Consider the following 20,237-nt stretch of genomic DNA (forward strand, 5'->3'; position numbering starts at 1 on the left):
TTTAGATAAAAGCCATTTTAACTGAAGTGAGATAATATCTCATTGTCACTTTGATTTGCATTTCCCTGATGATCAGTGATAATAAACACTTTTTCGTATACCTGTGTGATGGTTAGTTTTGTGTCAACTTTACTGTATTAAAGGATGCAAAGTATTGTTCCTGGGTGTGTCTGTGAGGGTGTTGTCAAAGGAGATTAACATTTGAGTCAGTGGACTGGGAGAGCCAGACCCACCCTCAGTCTGGGTGGACACCATCTAATCAGCTGCCAGTGCAGCTAGGATAAAAACAGGGAGAGGAATGTGGAAGGATTAGACTGGCTGAGTCTTCTGGCCTTTATCTTTTTCCCTTGCTGGATGCTTCCTGCCCTTGAACATCAGACTCCAAGTTCTTCAGCTTTTGGACTATTGGACTTACACCAGTGGTTTGCCAGGGGCTCTCAGGCCTTCAGCCACAGACTGAAGGCTACACTGTTGGCTTCCCTACCTTTGAGGTTTTGGGACTCTAACTGACTTTCTTGTTTCTCAGCTTGCAGACGACCTATTGTGGGACTTCACCTTGTGATTTGTGTTAGTCAATACTCCTTAATAAACTCCCTTTCATATATACTTCTATCCAATTAGTCCCTTCCCTCTAGAGAACCCTAATACAACCTGGTAGGCATTTATTTGTATGTCTTCTTTTGAGAAATGTCTGTTCAGATATTTTGCCCATTTTAAAATCAGATTATTAAATTACTATTACTTTTTTTCCTATAGAGCTGTTTGAACTCCATGTATATTCTATTAATAGTTATTAATCCCTTGTCAGATGGATAGTTTAAAAGTATTTTCTCCCATTCTGTGGATTGCCTCTTCATTATTTTGTTGATTGTTTCCTTTGTTGTGCAAAAGCTTTTTAACTTGATATGATCCCATTTGTCCATTTTTCCTGTGGTTGTCTGTGCTCATGAGGTACTACTCAAGAAATCTTTGCCCAGTCTAATATCCTGCAGAATTTCCACAGCATTTTCTTTTAGTAGTTTAATAATTTGAGGTCTCAGTGGTAAATCCATTTTAATTTGATTTTTGTATATGACAAAAGACAGGAGTCTAGTTTTATTCTTCTGCATATGGATATCCAATTTTTCCTGCACCTTTTGTTGAGGAAACTGCCCTTTTTCCAATGTATGTTCTTGGCACCTTGGTCAAAAATGAGTTCACTGTAGACGTATGGATTTGTTTCTGGATTTCTCATTCTGTTCCACTGGTCTGTGTGTCTTTTTTTATGTGACTACTGTGCTATTTTGGTTACTGTAGTTCTGTGATACAGTTTAAAGTCAGGTAATGTGATTCTTCCAGCTTTGTTCTTTTTGCCCAGGATAGCTTTGGATATTCTGGGTCTTTTGTGGCTCAATATAAATTTTACGATAGTTTTTCTATTTCTGTGAAGAATGTAATTGGTACTCTGATAGGGAGTGCATTGAATCTGTACATTGCTTTGAGTAGTGGGGACATTTTAACAATATTGGTTCTTGCAATTCATGAATATAGAATATCTTTCCATTTTTTGGTGTCCTCATCAATTTCTTGCATCAATGTTTTATATTTTTTACTATAGAGATCTTTCACTTCTTAGGTTGATTCCTAGGTACTTAATTTTATGTGTAGCTATTATAAATGAGATTACTTTCTTGATTTTTTTTTCAAATTATTCACTCTTGGCATATAGAAAAGGTACTGATTTTTGTATGTTGATTTTTGTATCCTGTAACTTTACTTGTTTATCAGTTCTAATAGTTTTTTGGTGGAGTCTTTAGGTTTTTCCTAATATAAGATCATATCATCTGCAAACAAGGAGAGTTTGACTTCTTTTCCAACTTGGATGCCCTTTGTTTTTCTTTTTTCTGATTGCTCTAGCTAGGACTTCCAGTATTACGTTGAATAACAGTGGGGAAACTGGGCACCCTCTATGACCTTCCAGATTTAGAGAAAAGGCTTTCATTTTCTCCCCATTTAGTGTGATACTAGCTGTGAGTCTGTCAAATGTGGCTTTTATTATGTTGGATATGTTTCTTCTATATTCAATGTTGAATTTAATCAAATGCTTTTTCAGCATCAATTGAAATGATCATATGGTTTTTGTTCTTTATTCTGTTGATATGATGTTTCACACTGATTTATTTGCATATTTTGAACCATCATTGCATAACTGGGATGAATCCCACTTGGTCATGATAAATGACCTTTTAAATGTGTTGTTGACTTTGGTTTGCATGCATTTTGTTGAGGATTTTTGCATCAATTTCCACCAGGGATGTGGGCCTGTAGTTTTCTTTTTTAATGTGTCTTTGTCTGCTTTTAGTATCAGGGTAATACTGACATCACAGAATGAGTTTGGAAGTATTCCCTTCTCTATTTTTGGAAGACATTTTGAGGATTGGTATTAGTTCTTCTCTAAATATTTGGCAAAATTCAGCAGTGAAGCATCAGGTCCTGGGCTTTTCTTTTTTTTTTTTTTTTTTAATTTATTTATTATTATTATACTTTAAGTTGTAGGGTACATGTGCATAACGTGCAGGTTTGTTACATATGTATACTTGTGCCATGTTGCTGTGCTGCACCCATCAACTCGTCATTTACATCAGGTATAACTCCCAGTGCAATCCCTCCCCCCACCCCCCTCCCCATGATAGGCCCCGGTGTGTGATGTTCCCCTTTCTGAGTCCAAGTGATCTCATTGTTCAGTTCCCACCTATGAGTGAGAACATGCGGTGTTTGGTTTTCCGTTCTTGTGATAGTTTGCTAAGAATGATGGTTTCCAGCTGCATCCATGTCTCTACAAAGGACACAAACTCATCCTTTTTTATGGCTGCATAGTATTACATGGTGTATATGTGCCACATTTTCTTAATCCAATCTGTCACTGATGGACATTTGGGTTGATTCCAAGTCTTTGCTATTGTGAATAGTGCTGCAATAAACATACGTGTGCATGTGTCTTTATAGCAGCATAATTTATAATCCTTTGGGTATATACCCAGTAATGGGATGGCTGGGTCATATGGTACATCTAGTTCTAGATCCTTGAGGAATCGCCATACTGTTTTCCATAATGGTTGAACTGGTTTACAATCCCACCAACAGTGTAAAAGTGTTCCTATTTCTCCACATCCTCTCCAGCACCTGTTGTTTCCTGACTTTTTAATGATCGCCATTCTAACTGGTGTGAGATGGTATCTCATTGTGGTTTTGATTTGCATTTCTCTGATGGCCAGTGATGATGAGCATTTTTTCATGTGTCTGTTGGCTGTATGAATGTCTTCTTTTGAGAAATGTCTGTTCATATCCTTTGCCCACTTTTTGATGGGGTTGTTTGTTTTTTTCTTGTAAATTTGTTTGAGTTCTTTGTAGGTTCTGGATATTAACCCTTTGTCAGATGAGTAGATTGCAAAAATTTTCTCCCATTCTGTAGGTTGCCTGTTCACTCTGATGGTAGTTTCTTTTGCTGTGCAGAAGCTCTTTAGTTTAATGAGATCCCATTTGTCAATTTTGGCTTTTGCTGCCGTTGCTTTTGGTGTTTTACACGTGAAGTCTTTGCCCATGCCTATGTCCTGAATGGTACTACCTAGGTTTTCCTCTAGGATTTTTATGGTATTAGGTCTAACATTTAAGTCTCTAATCCATCTTGAATTAATTTTCGTATAAGGAGTAAGGAAAGGATCCAGTTTCAGCTTTCTACTTATGGCTAGCCAATTTTCCCAGCACCATTTATTAAATAGGGAATCCTTTCCCCATTTCTTGTTTCTCTCAGGTTTGTCAAAGATCAGATGGCTGTAGATGTGTGGTATTATTTCTGAGGACTCTGTTCTGTTCCATTGGTCTATATCTCTGTTTTGGTACCAGTAACATGCTGTTTTGGTTACTGTAGCCTTGTAGTATAGTTTGAAGTCAGGTAGCGTGATGCCTCCAGCTTTGTTCTTTTGACTTAGGATTGTCTTGGAGATGCGGGCTCTTTTTTGGTTCCATATGAACTTTAAAGCAGTTTTTTCCAATTCTGTGAAGAAACTCATTGGTAGCTTGATGGGGATGGCATTGAATCTATAAATTACCTTGGGCAGTATGGCCATTTTCACGATATTGATTCTTCCTATCCATGAGCATGGTATGTTCTTCCATTTGTTTGTGTCCTCTTTGATTTCACTGAGCAGTGGTTTGTAGTTCTCGTTGAAGAGGTCCTTTACATCCCTTGTAAGTTGGATTCCTAGGTATTTTATTCTCTTTGAAGCAATTGTGAATGGAAGTTCATTCCTGATTTGGCTCTCTGTTTGTCTGTTACTGGTGTATAAGAATGCTTGTGATTTTTGCACATTAATTTTGTATCCTGAGAATTTGCTGAAGTTGCTTATCAGCTTAAGGAGATTTTGGGCTGAGACAATGGGGTTTTCTAAATATACAATCATGTCATCTGCAAACAGGGACAATTTGACTTCTTCTTTTCCTAACTGAATACCCTTGATTTCTTTCTCTTGCCTAATTGCCCTAGCCAGAACTTCCAACACTATGTTGAATAGGAGTGGTGAGAGAGGGCATCCCTGTCTTGTGCCAGTTTTCAAAGGGAATTTTTCCAGTTTTTGCCCATTCAGTATGATATTGGCTGTGGGTTTGTCATAAATAGCTCTTATTATTTTGAGGTACGTTCCATCAATACCGAATTTATTGAGCGTTTTTAGCATGAAGGGCTGTTGAATTTTGTCAAAAGCCTTTTCTGCATCAATTGAGATAATCATGTGGTTCTTGTCTTTGGTGCTGTTTATATGCTGGATTATGTTTATTGATTTGCGAATGTTGAACCAGCCTTGCATCCCAGGGATGAAGCCCACTTGATCGTGGTGGATAAGATTTTTGATGTGTTGCTGAATCCAGTTTGCCAGTATTTTATTGAGGATTTTTGCATCGATGTTCATCAGGGATATTGGTCTAAAATTCTCTTTTTTTGTTGTGTCTCTGCCAGGCTTTGGTATCAGGATGATGTTGGCCTCATTAAATGAGTTAGGGAGGATTCCCTCTTTTTCTATTGATTGGAATAGTTTCAGAAGGAATGGTACCAGCTCCTCCTTGTACCTCTGGTAGAATTCAGCTGTGAATCCATCTGGTCCTGGACTTTTTTTGGTTGGTAGGCTATTAATTATTGCCTCAATTTCAGAGCCTGCTATTGGTCTATTCAGGGATTCAACTTCTTCCTGGTTTAGTCTTGGAAGAGTGTAAGCGTCCAGGAAATTATCCATTTCTTCTAGATTTTCCAGTTTATTTGCGTAGAGGTGTTTATAGTATTCTCTGATGGTAGTTTGTATTTCTGTGGGGTCGGTGGTGATATCCCCTTTATCATTTTTAATTGCGTCGATTTGATTCTTCTCTCTTTTCTTCTTTATTAGTCTTGCTAGTGGTCTGTCAATTTTGTTGATCTTTTCAAAAAACCAACTCCTGGATTCATTGATTTTTTGGAGAGTTTTTTGTGTCTCTATCTCCTTCAGTTCTGCTCTGATCTTAGTTATTTCTAGCCTTCTGCTAGCTTTCGAATGTGTTTGCTCTTGCTTCTCTAGTTCTTTTAATTGTGATGTTAGAGTGTCAATTTTAGATCTTTCCTGCTTTCTCTTGTGGGCATTTAGTGCTATAAATTTCCCTCTACACACTGCTTTAAATGTGTCCCAGAGATTCTGGTATGTTGTATCTTTGTTCTCATTGGTTTCAAAGAACATCTTTATTTCTGCCTTCATTTTGTTATGTACCCAGTAGTCATTCAGGAGCAGGTTGTTCAGTTTCCATGTAGTTGAGTGGTTTTGATTGAGTTTCTTAGTCCTGAGTTCTAGTTTGATTGCACTGTGGTCTGAGAGACAGTTTGTTATAATTTCTGTTCTTGTCCATTTGCTGAGGAGTGCTTTACTTCCAATTACGTGGTCGATTTTGGAGTAAGTACGATGTGGTGCTGAGAAGAATGTATATTCTGTTGATTTGGGGTGGAGAGTTCTATAGATGTCTATTAGGTCTGCTTGCTGCAGAGATGAGTTCAATTCCTGGATATCCTTGTTAACTTTCTGTCTCGTTGATCTGTCTAATGTTGACAGTGGAGTGTTGAAGTCTCCCATTATTATTGTATGGGAGTATAAATCTCTTTGTAAGTCTCTAAGGACTTGCTTTATGAATCTGGGTGCTCCTGTATTGGGGGCATATATATTTAGGATAGTTAGCTCTTCCTGTTGAATTGATCCCTTTACCATTATGTAATGGCCTTCTTTGTCTCTTTTGATCTTTGATGGTTTAAAGTCTGTTTTATCAGAGACTAGTATTGCAACCCCCGCTTTTTTTTGTTCTCCATTTGCTTGGTAAATCTTCCTCCATCCCTTTATTTTGAGCCTATGTATGTCTCTGTGTGTGAGATGGGTCTCCTGAATACAGCAGACTGATGGGTCTTGACTCTTTATCCAGTTTGCCAGTCTGTGTCTTTTAATTGGAGCATTTAGTCCATTTACATTTAAGGTTAAGATTGTTATGTGTGAACTTGATCCTGCCATTATGATATTAACTGGTTATTTTGCTCGTTAGTTGATGCAGTTTCTTCCTAGCCTCGATGGTCTTTACATTTTGGCATGTTTTTGCAATGGCTGGTACCGGTTGTTCCTTTCCATGTTGAGTGCTTCCTTCAGGGTCTCTTGTAAGGCAGGCCTAGTGGTGACAAAATCTCTAAGCATTTGCTTATCTGTAAAGGATTTTATTTCTCCTTCACTTATGAAACTTAGTTTGGCTGGATATGAAATTCTGGGTTTAAAATTCTTTTCTTTAAGAATGTTGAATATTGGCCCCCACTCTCCTCTGGCTTGTAGAGTTTCTGCCGAGAGATCTGCTGTTAGTCTGATGGGCTTCCCTTTGTGGGTAACCCGACCTTTCTCTCTGGCTGCCCTTAAGATTTTTTCCTTCATTTCAACTTTGGTGAATCTGGCAATTATGTGTCTTGGAGTTGCTCTTCTCGAGGAGTATCTTTGTGACGTTCTCTGTATTTCCTGGATTTGAATGTTGGCCTGCCCTACTAGGTTGGGGAAGTTCTCCTGGATGATATCCTGAAGAGTGTTTTCCAACTTGGTTCCATTTTCCCCCTCACTTTCAGGCACCCCAATCAGACGTAGATTTGGTCTTTTTACATAATCCCATACTTCTTGCAGGCTTTGTTCATTTCTTTTTGTTCTTTTTTCTTTTGGTTTCTCTTCTCGCTTCATTTCATTCATTTGATCCTCAATCGCAGATACTCTTTCTTCCAGTTGATCGAGTCGGTTACTGAAGCTTGTGCATTTGTCACGTATTTCTCGTGTCATGGTTTTCATCTCTTTCATTTCGTTTAGGACCTTCTCTGCATTAATTACTCTAGCCATCAATTCTTCCACTTTTTTTTCAAGATTTTTAGTTTCTTTGCGCTGGGTACGTAATTCCTCCTTTAGCTCTGAGAAATTTGATGGACTGAAGCCTTCTTCTCTCATCTCGTCAAAGACATTCTCCGTCCAGCTTTGATCCATTGCTGGTGATGAGCTGCGCTCCTTTGCCGGGGGAGATGCGCTCTTATTTTTTGAATTTCCAGCTTTTCTGCCCTGCTTTTTCCCCATATTTGTGGTTTTATCTGCCTCTGGTCTTTGATGATGGTGATGTACTGATGGGGTTTTGGTGTAGGTGTCCTTCCTGTTTGATAGTTTTCCTTCTAACAGTCAGGACCCTCAGCTGTAGGTCTGTTGGAGATTGCTTGAGGTCCACTCCAGACCCTGTTTGCCTGGGTATCCCGCAGCAGAGGTTGCAGAAGATAGAATATTTCTGAACAGCAAGTGTACCTGTCTGATTGTTGCTTTAGAAGCTTCCTCTCAGGGGTGTACTCCACCCTGTGAGGTGTGCGGTGTCAGACTGCCCCTAGTGGGGGATGTCTCCCAGTTAGGCTACTCAGGGGTCAGGGACCCACTTGAGCAGGCAGTCTGTCCCTTCTCAGATCTCAACCTCCGTATTGGGAGATCCACTGCTCTCTTCAAAGCTGTCAGACAGAGTCGTTTGTGTCTGCAGAGGTTTCGGCTGTGTTTGTTATTGCCCTGTCCCCAGAGGTGGAGTCTACAGAGACAGGCAGGTTTCCTTGAGCTGCTGTGAGCTCCACCCAGTTCGAGCTTCCCAGCAGCTTTGTTTACCTACTTAAGCCTCAGTAATGGTGGGCGCCCCTCCCCCAGCCTCGCTGCTGCCTTGCCGCGAGATCGCAGACTGCTGTGCTAGCAATGAGGAAGGCTCCGTGGGTGTGGGACCCTCCCGGCCAGGTGTGGGATATGATCTCCTGGTGTGCCTGTTTGCTTAAAGCGCAGTATTGGGGTGGGAGTTACCGGATTTTCCAGGTGTTGTGTGTCTCAGTTCCCCTGGCTAGGAAAAGGGATTCCCTTCCCCCTTGCGCTTCCCAGGTGAGGCGATGCCTCGCCCTGCTTCAGCTCTCGCTGGTCGGGCTGCAGCAGCTGACCAGCACCGATCGTCCGGCACTCCCCAGTGAGATGAACCCAGTACCTCAGTTGAAAATGCAGAAATCACCGGTCTTCTGTGTCGCTCGCGCTGGGAGTTGGAGACTGGAGCTGTTCCTATTCGGCCATCTTGCTCCGCCCCAGGTCCTGGGCTTTTCTTTGCTGGGAGACTTTTTATTACAGCTTTAATTTCATTACTTGTTATTAGTCTGTTCAGGTTTTATATTTCTTCATGATTCAATCTCTTAGGTCGTATGTGTTTAGGAATTTATCCATTCCTCCTAGATCTTCCAATTTGTTGGCATATAGTTGCTCATAGTAGTCTCTAGTGGTCCTTTGAATTTCTGTGGTAGTGGTTGTCATGTCTCCTTTTTTTTTTTTATCTCTGATTGTATTTATTTGGGTCTTCTTTCTTTTTTTTTTCTTAGCCTGGCTAAAGGTTTGTCAGTTTTCTTTATTTTTTTTTAAAAAAACAACTTTTCATTTTATTCATCTTTTCTATAGTTTAATTTCATTTATTTCAGTTCTGATATTTATTTTCTTCTACTAATTTTGAGTTTAGTTTACTCTTTTCTAATTCTTTAAGATGCGTTGTCAGGTTATTTGAAGTTTTTCTACTTTTTTGACATAAACACATCTATAAACTCCCCTTTTGGTATATCCCATAGGTTTTGGTATGTTGTGTATCTGTTATTATTTGTTTCAATAAATTTTCCAATTTTCTACTTAATGTCTTCATTGACACTGACATAGTCATTCAGGAGCATATGGTTTAAATTCCATGTGTTTGTAAAATTTCCGTAATTCTTCTTGTAATTGAATTCTAGTTTTATTCCATTGTGGTCAGAAAAGATACTTGGTATTATTTCAATGTTTTTGAATGTTTTAAGACTTATTTTATGGCTTAACATACCATTCCTTGAAAATGATCCATGGACTGAGTAGAATGTGCCTCCTGCAACCATTGGATGAAATGTTCTGTAAATATCTATTAGGTCCATTTGGTCTCTTGTGCAGATTAATTCCAATGTTTCTTTGTTGATTTTCTGTCTGGATGATCTGTCCAATGCTGAAAGTAGAGTACTGAAGTCTCCAGCTAATGGAATGTGGTGTATCTCTCTCTTTAGCTTGAATAATATTTGCTTTATATATCTGGACCCTTCAGGGTTGGGTGCATTTATATTTATAATTGTTATATCCTCTTGCTGAATTGACCCTTTTATCCCTATATAATGACTTTCTTTGTCTTTTTATGGTTTTGTCATGAAATCTAATTCGTGTGATATAAATAAAGCTATTATTGCTCTTTTTTGGTTTCCATTTGCATGGACTATCTTTTTCCACCCTTTTCAGTCTATGTGTGCCTTTATAGGTGAAGTGTGTTTCTTATAGGAAGGAGATTATTGAGTCTTTTTTAAAATCTATTCCGCCACTCTATGTCCTATTGGAGAGTTTGGTCCACTTACATTCAATGTTATCATTGATAAGTAAGAACTTAGGCTTGTCATTTTTAAAATTTGTTTTCTGGTTGTTTTGTGGTCTTCTCTTCTTTCTTTCCTTCCCTCTTCTTTTCTTTTTAGTGAAGGTGATTTTCTTTGGTGACGTTTTGTAATTTATTGCTTTTTCTTTTTTATGAATCCATTTTATCTTTTTGGATTTGAGGTTACCACGAGGATTGCAAATAATATCATTTAACTGTTATTTTAAATTGGTGACAACATAACACTGATTGCATAAACAAACAAATGAGCAAAAACAAAGCTAATAAAAACTCTACACTTTAACTTTGTCCCCCTTTTTAACTTTTTGTTTCTTTCCATTTATACCATATTGTATGATCTATGTCTTGAAAGGTTGTTCTAGTTATTTTTTATTACTTTGTCTTTTAGCTTTTCTACTTAAGATATAGTAGTTTACACACCACAATTACAGCATTACAATATTTTATGTTTTTCTGATTGATGGACTCTCTTCAACATTTCTTGTATAACAGGTGTCATCTTGTTGAAATCCCTCAGCTTTTGTTTGTTTTGAAAATGTCCCCTTCCTGTTTGAAGGATATTTTGGACAGATATACTATACTAGGGTAAAAGCTTTTTTTCCTTCTGCAGTTCAAATAATTCATGCCACTCTCTCTTGGCCTGTAAGGTTTCCACTGAAAAGTCTACTGCAGGATATATTGGAGTTCCATTGTGTTTTATTTGTTTCTTTCCTCTTGCTGCTTTTAGGGTCCTTTCTTTATCCTTGAATTTTGGAAGTTTGAATATCAAATGCCTTGAGAAGAACCCCTCTTCTTTGGGTTACATCTGTTTGGTATTCTATAACCTTCTTGTACTTCAATACTGATATCTTTCTCTAGGTTTGAGAAGTTTTCTGTTATTATCCATTTCAACCCCTATCTTCATCTCTACCTTCTCTTTAAGGCCAGTAACTGTTAGCTTTCCTATTTTTAGGCTATGTTTTATTTTTCTAGCTGCTATTTTCTAGATCTTGTAGGCATGCTTTATTCTTTTTTATTCTTTTTTTCTGATGCCTCATCTGTATTTTTCAAATAGCCTGTCTTCAAGCTCATTAATTCTCTTCTGCTTGATCAATTCTGCTGCTAAGAGACTCATGCAGTCTTCAGTATGTCAGTTGCATTTTTCAAATCCAGAATTTCTGCTTTATTCTTTTCAGTTATATCAACTTCTTTGTTAAATTTATCTGGAAGGATTCTGAATTCCTTTTCTTTGTTATCTTTAATTTCTTTGAGTTTCCTTAACATAGGTATTTTGAATTCTCTACCTGAAAAGTCACATATCTCTGTCACTTTGGGGTTGGTCCCTGGAGCCTTATTTAGTTTATTTGGTAAGATTTTGTTTTCCTGGGTGGTCTTGTGGCTTTGTCGGTGTTGGCATTGAAGAGTTATGTATTTATGGTAGTTTTACAGTCTGGGCTTGTTTGAACTTACCATTCTTGGGCAGGCCTTCCAGGTATTTTAAGAAACTTGGTTGTTACTTTCTATGTTATTGCTCACTGCAGCTGTATTTTCATTAGGGGGTACCCAAAGCTCAGTAATGCTGTGATTCTTGCAGACATATAGAGGCGCCACCTTGGTGGTCTTGGATAAGATTCAGAAGAATTCTCCGGATTACCAAGCAGAGATTCTTATTCTCTTCCCTTACTTTTTCCCAAACAATGGAGTCACTCTCTGTGTGCTGAGCTGCCTAGAACTGGTGGAGGGGTGACACAGGCATGCACGTGGCCACCATCACTGGAGCTGTGGTGGGTCAGACCTGAAGCCAGCACTGCACTTAGTCTTATGCAAGGCCCACTGTAATCACTGCTTGGCTACTGCCTATGTTTGCTCAAGGCCCTAGAGCTCTATAATCAGCAGGTAGTGAAGCCAGCCAAGCTTGTGTTGTTCCCTTAAGAGTAATGAGTTCCCCCTGGGCCCTGGGCGGTCCAGAGATGCCATCTGGGAACCAGTACCTATAGTCAGAAACCTTAGAAATATACTTCTCTATTCTACTACACCTGAGCTGGCACTCAAACCACAAGACACAGTCCTTCCCACTGTTCCTTTCCCTTTCCACAGGCAGAGGAGTCTTTCTCCATGGCTGTCACCACCACAGGTCCATAGGGAGTACTGCAAGGTACAGCTGATGTTCAGTTAAGCCCAAGGACTCTTTAGGTAACTTATAGTAAATGCTGCCAGGCTTTGGACTCACCCTTCAGGGTAGTGGACTCCATTCTAGCCCAGGGCAGGTCCAGAAATGCCATCCAAGAGGCAAGGCCTAAAATTAGAGACCCCAAGCGCCTGCTTGTAGCCGAGCTGGTACAAGCTGTAAGGCAAAGTCCACTTTACTCTTTCCTGTGCTTTTCTCAAGCAGAGGTCTTCCCTCCTAGCCAAAACAGCTGGGAACATGTTGGGTCACATGTGAAGCCAAGACTCTCAGAGTCTCACCCAAGGCCCATGGCATGTACCACCTGGCTACTGTTGCTGATTATTCAGAGCCCAAGAGCTGTTTAGTTAGCAGGTGATGAATCCTGCTAGGACTGGATCCTTCTGTTCAAGGCAGCAGGTTCCCTTCTGACCCAGAGTGTGTCTAGAAATGTCATCCAGGATCTAGGGCCTAGAATGGGGGACTCATGACTCTGCCAGGTGCCCTATCCTACTATGGCTGAGCCAGTATCCAAGTTGTAAGAAAAGTCCTCTTTAGTCTTCCCTCTCCTGTCCTAAAGTGGAGGTAAGGAGTCTCTTTTGGAGCTGGGAGCTGTGCTGCCTGGGGTTGGAGGAGAGGTGATGCAAGCTCTCCTTTAGCTGCTTCAGCTGGAGTCTCAATAGGTCATGTGTCCCCCTAGTCCACTGGCTCTGAGCCCAACATGGCACTAGGACTTGCCTAGGACTTGCAGTCTTTATGGCCTCTGCTGCCTTTCAAGTTTGTTTAGAACCCCAGAGCACTTTAGCCCACAGAAGCAAGGCTTACCAAAACTCAAGTGCTGACTGCTAGAATGGGTGATTACCCTCTGGCTAGGGCTGGTCTGAATATTCCCTCTGTGGGCTTCAGCTGAGTTATGTGCAGTGTTGGCAGCACTGAGTTTCAATGCAAAATTCAACAGTCACTGTGCTCTCTCTCCCCCAAGCACACACATTCTCTCTCTCTGCTACATGTCCACCACAGGGAGTGGGGGAAGGGTGGCTTCGGCAATTCAAGACTGTTTTTCCTACTCTCTTAAGTGTCTCTTTCAGCAATATAAAGTTAAAACCAGGAACTATGAATGCTCACCTTTTTATGAAGATGCTTTTTTCATAGAGATAGTTGTTAAATGTGGTGTATCTGTGGGGAGCACAATCAGTGGAGGAGTCTATTCTGCCGTCTTGCCTTCCTTATCTTTAAGTTGGGAATAATGATAGTGCTACCTTGAAGGGTTTTGTGCTCACTGAGATGATGCATTTAAAGCATAAGTGCTGGCAAAAATAATTGCTTTTTCCCTAACAACGGAGTCTCTGTGTGCTAAGCTGCCTAGCGCTGGCGGAGGGGTGACACAAGCCCACTGTGGCCACCATCGCTGGAACTGTGGTGGGTCAGACCTGAAGCCAGCACAGCACTGAGTCTTGTGTAGGTTAACTATTTTTATTAGCACTATTAAGTTGATAAATTCTGCAAAAGTTGAAACAGAATGTTTTTATGAGTCCATAAATTAAATTACTGATTCCATATATTTATACATTGTCAGAACATTAAAGTATAAGCTAGACATGTATCCTAAAATACTAGATTTTAATTTTTGAGATTTGTGGTGTGCATATTCACTTTACTTCATGAGCCAAGATTTTTATTCAGGCATTAATTGGTTTTGCTTACTGAACACAAGTAACAGTGGTTGTGATGAGCCCTCTTAAACAACTATAGGCAATCACAGCCTATACAAAATTTTCTGCCCATATAGGCCCTCTTTTATTGAAATCTGCACTCTGGAACAAGCATAAGGGGCTGCAGCCAGATTGATTCTGGTTAATAAAAGCCGGTTTACCAAATCATCATTGAGATAAGCCTTCCAGATATTTCTAGCACATCTTTAGACTATTACTGAGGATCATTACAAACCAATAGCTTTCCATTTATTCATGTATTGAGCACCATTTTGTATCAGGCACTGCTGCTATGTGCTGGTACTACAAAGATGAAAGAAGTATTCCCTACTATTACAGAACTCAAAATCTATTTTAGGAGACAAAAAAAGTAAGGAGATATTACAATGTGATGTATGCTATGATGGGTTGGATAGTATGGCCATATCAAAGAGTACAAATTAACCCAGCCTGGGAGCAATGATAACTGGCCTTGGTCTTGAAAGAAATATAGGTGTTAGATAGGTAAAAGAGTTAGATTAGAGGAGGATGGGTAGCTGGGAAGAGTATTTTAGGCAAAGGTAAAAAGTACAAAGACATGGAGCCATGAGCGGGTATGGCACATTCTGGATTTGTAAGCAGAATGGTACAGATAAAACAGGTTGCAAATGGGAAAGTGGTGAAAGATGAGATTCTCCAGTCAAGCAGAGGACAGAGGGTGAAGGGCCTTGAATATCACAATGAGTTTTTACTTTTATGATAGCCACTGAAGAATTTTAAATAAGAGAGTGAAATAATTAAATCAGAAATATATCTCTGGAAAGAAGCATAGAGGGGATTGGGGACAATGAGAATAGATGTTTAAAAATCAGTTAAAAGACTAGAAATACTGGAGGCTAAAGTAAGGCCATGAGGAAGATGAAAGAAGGTAGAGCTTGGAGCATCAGATAGGAAGTAGAGAATAAAAGAAAGAGGTCCCGGGTTATGCCTAGATATGTTTGGTTCATATTGAAAATCTAATACTTATGGGACATTCAAGTGAGCATCTTCAATTAGCAATTGGGTATGTAGATCCAGGGCAGAGAGAAGTAATCTGAGCTGAAGAGCAAGTATGTCTGTATCAAATAGCTCAAGAAGAGCATAATGAGTAGGAAAAGTGATGGGGTTGGAACTCAACAGATGTCAGCATTAAGATGTATGGGTCAAAGAGGGACTTTTGATGGAAAATAATAAGATGCAGCTGAGGGGTGAAAGAGAGTGAAATTTCAGAAGTCAAAATGAAGGACAGAGTCAACAGAATCAAATGCTATGGAAATACCACGTAACACAAGGACTGAAAAGCTCCCAGTAAATTTGGTAATAGTCAGAGCCAGGTGGCAGAACACAAGGCGACTGAGAGATACAAACAATCTGACTTCACAAGTTCTTTTCAAGAACTTCATGGAGAGAAGACAAGCAAGTAGACAGTAGCTATAGGAGAACAAAAGGAGATGGAGGGTTTCTTATATTGTTATAATGAGAGAAATTTAGGGGGAGGCCTATTGCAAGGGAGAGATTGAAGTTACAAGAGAGTAATAAATAAATCAAGAGTATCTTAGTCTGGCATAAGTTAATGGGTATCTCTTCCTCTGAAAAGAAGGGAAGGATTGAGACTGGTGTTAATGCCTCTGAGTTGTAGAAAGGAGTGAGAAATGTAGAAATTCTCTGTACAGTGAATGTAATCTGTGATATGGTAACTTAGTCTATAAAGTGATAACTCCACCTATAGGGAAATAAGAGCAGAAAGAAGTATGGGAAAGCAATGTTGATAAAACCAAAATACAATACTTTATTATTGATCAAGAATAAAATGGTATATGTGTGTCTAAGGGTGAGATTTTCTTGTTTATTTGGGTTGTAGCTTCATTTGTTTTAGTTTAGCTTTATTAAACTTTTTTTTTTTTAAGCAATTTAAGTATCACTTTCGTTAAGCATGGAATGTTATTTTGACTGATACTACCATATATACTATAACTAATATTGTGACTTTTGTTTATAAGTATAGGTCAAAATGAGGATGTAATTCATATCATGATTAAATATATATTCTGAATTGCATTTCTTTTGATTCTGGACAGGATTACCTTGAAGTTAAAAGATTAATTTTCCCAAGATTTTACTTTCTTAGCAATGCTGAACTTCTTGATATTCTAGCTGATAGCAGAAATCCTGAGTCTGTACAGGTAATAACATATTTCTCTGCTCAGCAATATTATATTAGCAATAGTCAGATCACAATTCAATAATATTACTGACATTTGTTTCTGGTTCACAGCCTCATCTTGTGAAATGTTTTGGAAATGTAAAACAATTATTGATATGGAAACAAGACATTGGCCCTCCTGCTGTAAAAATGCTAATATCTGCTGAAGGGGAAGGTCTCGTGCTGCCAAAGTATGATAAATGTTACAAACTGTTTAGATCCTATACAACCTCATTATTTTAAATCTCTGCTTTGAAATTTTTGATATATTATAAAAGTGCGCTAAGCAAACTATTTCTTCAAAGATTATATCCTTATGTAACTATACTTTTGCCTTTCCATATTCCCTACAATACATAATCTCACCTTTGCTCTAATTAAAGGTTGAGAAAGTAGTCTTCAAACTCCCAGGTGCATTCTAATTTGTGCTTACGTTTGATTCTGTCATTAAATTCTGCCTTAAGTTTCCTACTCTCTTTTTAGTGCTTTCCCCCTTTTTGGTTTTATTATATGAATATAGATAAGAAGAAAATTTGCTATTTGGAGTTGTTGATGCAACTCCCACTACTGCTTCTGCTGATCTCTGGTTTCATTATGGTCTGCTCCCAGGCAATAAAGACAAACTAGGTCCTTCCATTACACTAATTCAATTTGCCAGCCCCAGCAAGGGCTCTCTAACCTTTGGCAAGTGGTCCTGATGTAAGTTGATTTTTTAAAAAAATGCTGTGCCCAACCCTTCTTATCTACCAAAATCCCTATTCCAACCCTGCTGTTTAAAAGATCCAGTGAGGAAGGCTGGGTGCAGTGGCTCACTCCTGTAATCCCAACACTTTGGGAGGCTGAGGCAGGTGAATTACCTGAGGTCAGGAATTTGAGACCAGCCTGACTAACGTGGTGAAACCCCATCTCTACTAAAAATGCAAAAATTAGCTGAGCATGGTGGCAGGAGCCTGTAATCCCAGCTACTTGGGGGGCTGAGGCAGGAGAATCATTTGAACCCAGGAGGTGGAGGTTACAGTGACCCAAGATGGCACCATTGCACTCCAGCCTGGGCGACAGAACAAGACTCTCTCTCTCAAAAAAAAAAAAAAAAAAAAAAAAAAAAAAAAAAAAAAAAAAATTTGTTTATCTTGTAAATACCATTTTACATGAAACTTATTTATTGTGTAAATTCATGATTTTGATATCAGAATTTCCTAAAGCATGTTCATATGTTTTCTGCATAGTTTTCTAAATTAAGATCTAGAAAAACCAAAAGGCAGTAGTAGTCCTTTGGCCCATGAATATTATTAAAGTATATAGAAAATTTAGTCTACAGGCTTGTCAAAGAACTGAAACATGAATTAAAAAATAATTCTTCATGATATTACTTTTGAAACTAATTTTAGGAAAATTCGTGTAAGAAGCGCTGTAGAACAGTGGCTGGTAAATGTAGAAAAAAGCATGTTCGATGTGCTAAAAAAGTAAGTACAATTTTCAAATCCTAAAATTATATATTATATATATCTATATAATGATGATGGCACATGATGACTAAATGGAAAATAATCGCTTTTACAGTGTAACTGTCAGTTTGAGAGTGTTTACATGCACATCCTTCAGATGGCTGTTGTGTACATTGTGATTCAGCTGTATCAGGAAACTGTTCAGGATCTGAACTCTGCTCAGTAGGGCTCCCATTTCAGCACACCTCTCCACTTTGCATTTTGGTTCTACTTTTACTTCCTAGGATTGTTTACTTGGTTTAGTCTTTCTAACATTCTCCTTTTCATATTTAAGTATATCATTGCATCTGTTTAGAATGAAGGAAAAAACCTCAGAGTGTGAACTTTTAAAACTAACTTGACTAGAACTGTTATATTGTATTTCTAATTATTCATTGTTGGTTGTAGAAAGGCTATTGACTTTTAGGTTTTCATATCTATAGTTGTTAATATTATTCTGAAGGCCAATACAAGGTTTCTAGAGCAGAGAAGATTATTATTTACTTACATAAATAACCATTCTGGCTCTCCTTTTCCTCAACTCTTGTAACCACCCAGTGGGTTCACCTTGCTTGCTGCCTGGACGGAGCCAATTTATCAAGACAGGGGAATTGCAATGGAGAAAGAGTAATTCACACAGAGCCAGCTGTGTAGGAGACCGGAGTCTTATTATTAATCAAATCAGTCTTCCAGAGAATTCAGGGATCAGAGTTTTTAAGGATAATTTGGCAGGTAGGGGCTCCGGAAGTGGGGAGTGCTGATTGGTCAGGTTGAAGATGGAGTCCTAGGGGGGTCCAAGTGAGCTTTTCTTGCTGTCTTCTGTTCCTGGATGGGAGCCCAGAACTGGTTGAGCCAGATTACTGGACTGGGTAGTATCAGCTGATCCATCAAGTGCAAGGTCTGCAAAATATCTCAAGCACTGATCTTAGGTTTTACAATAGTGATATTATTCTCGGGAACAATTTTGGGAGGTTCAGACTCTTGCAGCACGAGGCTGCATGACCCCTAAACCATAATTTCTAATCTTGTAGATAATTTGTTAGTCCTACGAAGGCAGACTGGTCCCTAGGCAAGACAGGAGTCTTCAGGAAAGGGCTATTGCCGGTTTTGTTTGAGTCAAATTGTCAACTAAATTCCTTCCCAAGATTGGTTCGGCCTACACCCAGGAATGAACAAGGACAGTTTAAGGGTTAGAAGCAAGATGAAGTTAGTTGCGTCTGATCTCTTTCACTGTCATAATTTCCTAAGTTACAATTTTTGTAAATGCAGTTTCAAACTTATCCCTGGGGTGATGTGATAACAACCAGAGTTATCTTGTATGTAAAGAGAGACTTCTGTAGGCAAGAAACCCTGAAAAAATGAATCTAGGCATTTAAGTAAAAAAGACAAGCAGTTTTTCAATTGTCCTGGGATTTTTCTGGTTAGGCAATTACATCATTTCCTGATAATGATAGTCCTATCTCTTCCTTTGCAATTCTTTTTAAAATGCCATTTTTCATGTTGTTTTAGATGCAAATTTTATTTAACATTGAAAAGTACAACTGACATATTCCTTTTTTTTTCTTAATTTATTGGAAAAGCTTCTAGTGTTTTACCATAATGCATAGGTTTCTGGAATATACACCTCATCAAACTAAAGATATTTCATTCTATTCGTAGTTTGCAGAGTTTTAAAGAGATTTAATGTACTTTTAATTTGTAATTGAGAAATAACAATTGTATCTATTATGGCATACATTGTGCTGTTTTGATACATGTTGTTTTGATACATATATACAATGTAAAATGATTGATTCAAGCTAATTAATATACTTATCACCTCACATCCTTATTTTTTGTGATGAAAACATTTCAAGTTTACTTTTAGCTATTGCAAAACATACAGTACATTATTATTAACTATAGTGACCTGCTGTGCAGTAGATCACTAAAATTTATTCCTAGTCTAACTGAAACTTTGTATCCTTAGACTAACTTCTCCCCTTTCTTCACCCCTCCCCACTTTAACCCTCTGATTAACACCATTCTACTCTCTACTTCTGTGAATAGAGAATGTTTTTTAGATTCTACATGTAAATGAGATCATACAATATTCATCTTTCTTGGCCTGGCTTATTTCACTTAGCATGCATAATGTCCTCCAGGGTTATCTATGTTGTCACAAGTGATAGAATTTACCTCTTTCTTTGGGAGGCCGAGGTGGGTGGATCCCCTGAGGTCAGGAGTTTGAGATGAGTCTGGCCAACATGGTGAAACCCTGTCTCTACTAAAAATACAAAATTTAGCCTGGCACGGTGATGGACACCTGTAGTCCCAGCTACTTAGGAGGCTGAGGCAGGAGAATCCCTAAAACCCAGGAGGCGGAGGTTGCAGTGAGCTGAGATTGTGCCACTGCACTCCAGCCTGGGTGACAGAGCAAGACTCCATCTCAAATAAATAAATAAATAATAAATAAATATTTTTTTTCTAAAGAGAATGTACAGGTACATTCATCAAATGTAACAGATCACTGGCAGTACTTTATCTTACCAGAAAACATCAATAGAAGATTTTTATACTCCTAAGTCATAGTTCTCACCTGGCTGAGTGATTGTCAGACATTAACTGTAAGATGTTTTCTGATTTCATAAAGATTAAAATGTAGAAAAAAATTTCTGTCTTAGAATTGATGA

The 20,237-nt window shown here is 38.6% G+C and overlaps 1 protein-coding gene across 1 annotated transcript in view; it reads left to right on the plus strand.

Annotated features, from left to right (window-relative positions):
* The window catches only part of DNAH14 (dynein axonemal heavy chain 14), a 526,180-nt gene that overhangs the window by 170,440 nt on the left and 335,503 nt on the right, over positions 1-20,237 (plus strand). Inside the window, exons 24-26 of the mRNA XM_045397720.2 lie at positions 15,957-16,061; positions 16,154-16,272; positions 17,470-17,544. Of these exons, the coding sequence (XP_045253655.2) occupies positions 15,957-16,061; positions 16,154-16,272; positions 17,470-17,544 (299 nt within the window). The remainder of the gene's footprint in view (positions 1-15,956; positions 16,062-16,153; positions 16,273-17,469; positions 17,545-20,237) is intronic.

The sequence above is a fragment of the Macaca fascicularis genome, chromosome 1, assembly GCF_037993035.2.
Source record: "Macaca fascicularis isolate 582-1 chromosome 1, T2T-MFA8v1.1".
Taxonomy (NCBI): Eukaryota; Metazoa; Chordata; class Mammalia; order Primates; family Cercopithecidae; genus Macaca; species Macaca fascicularis.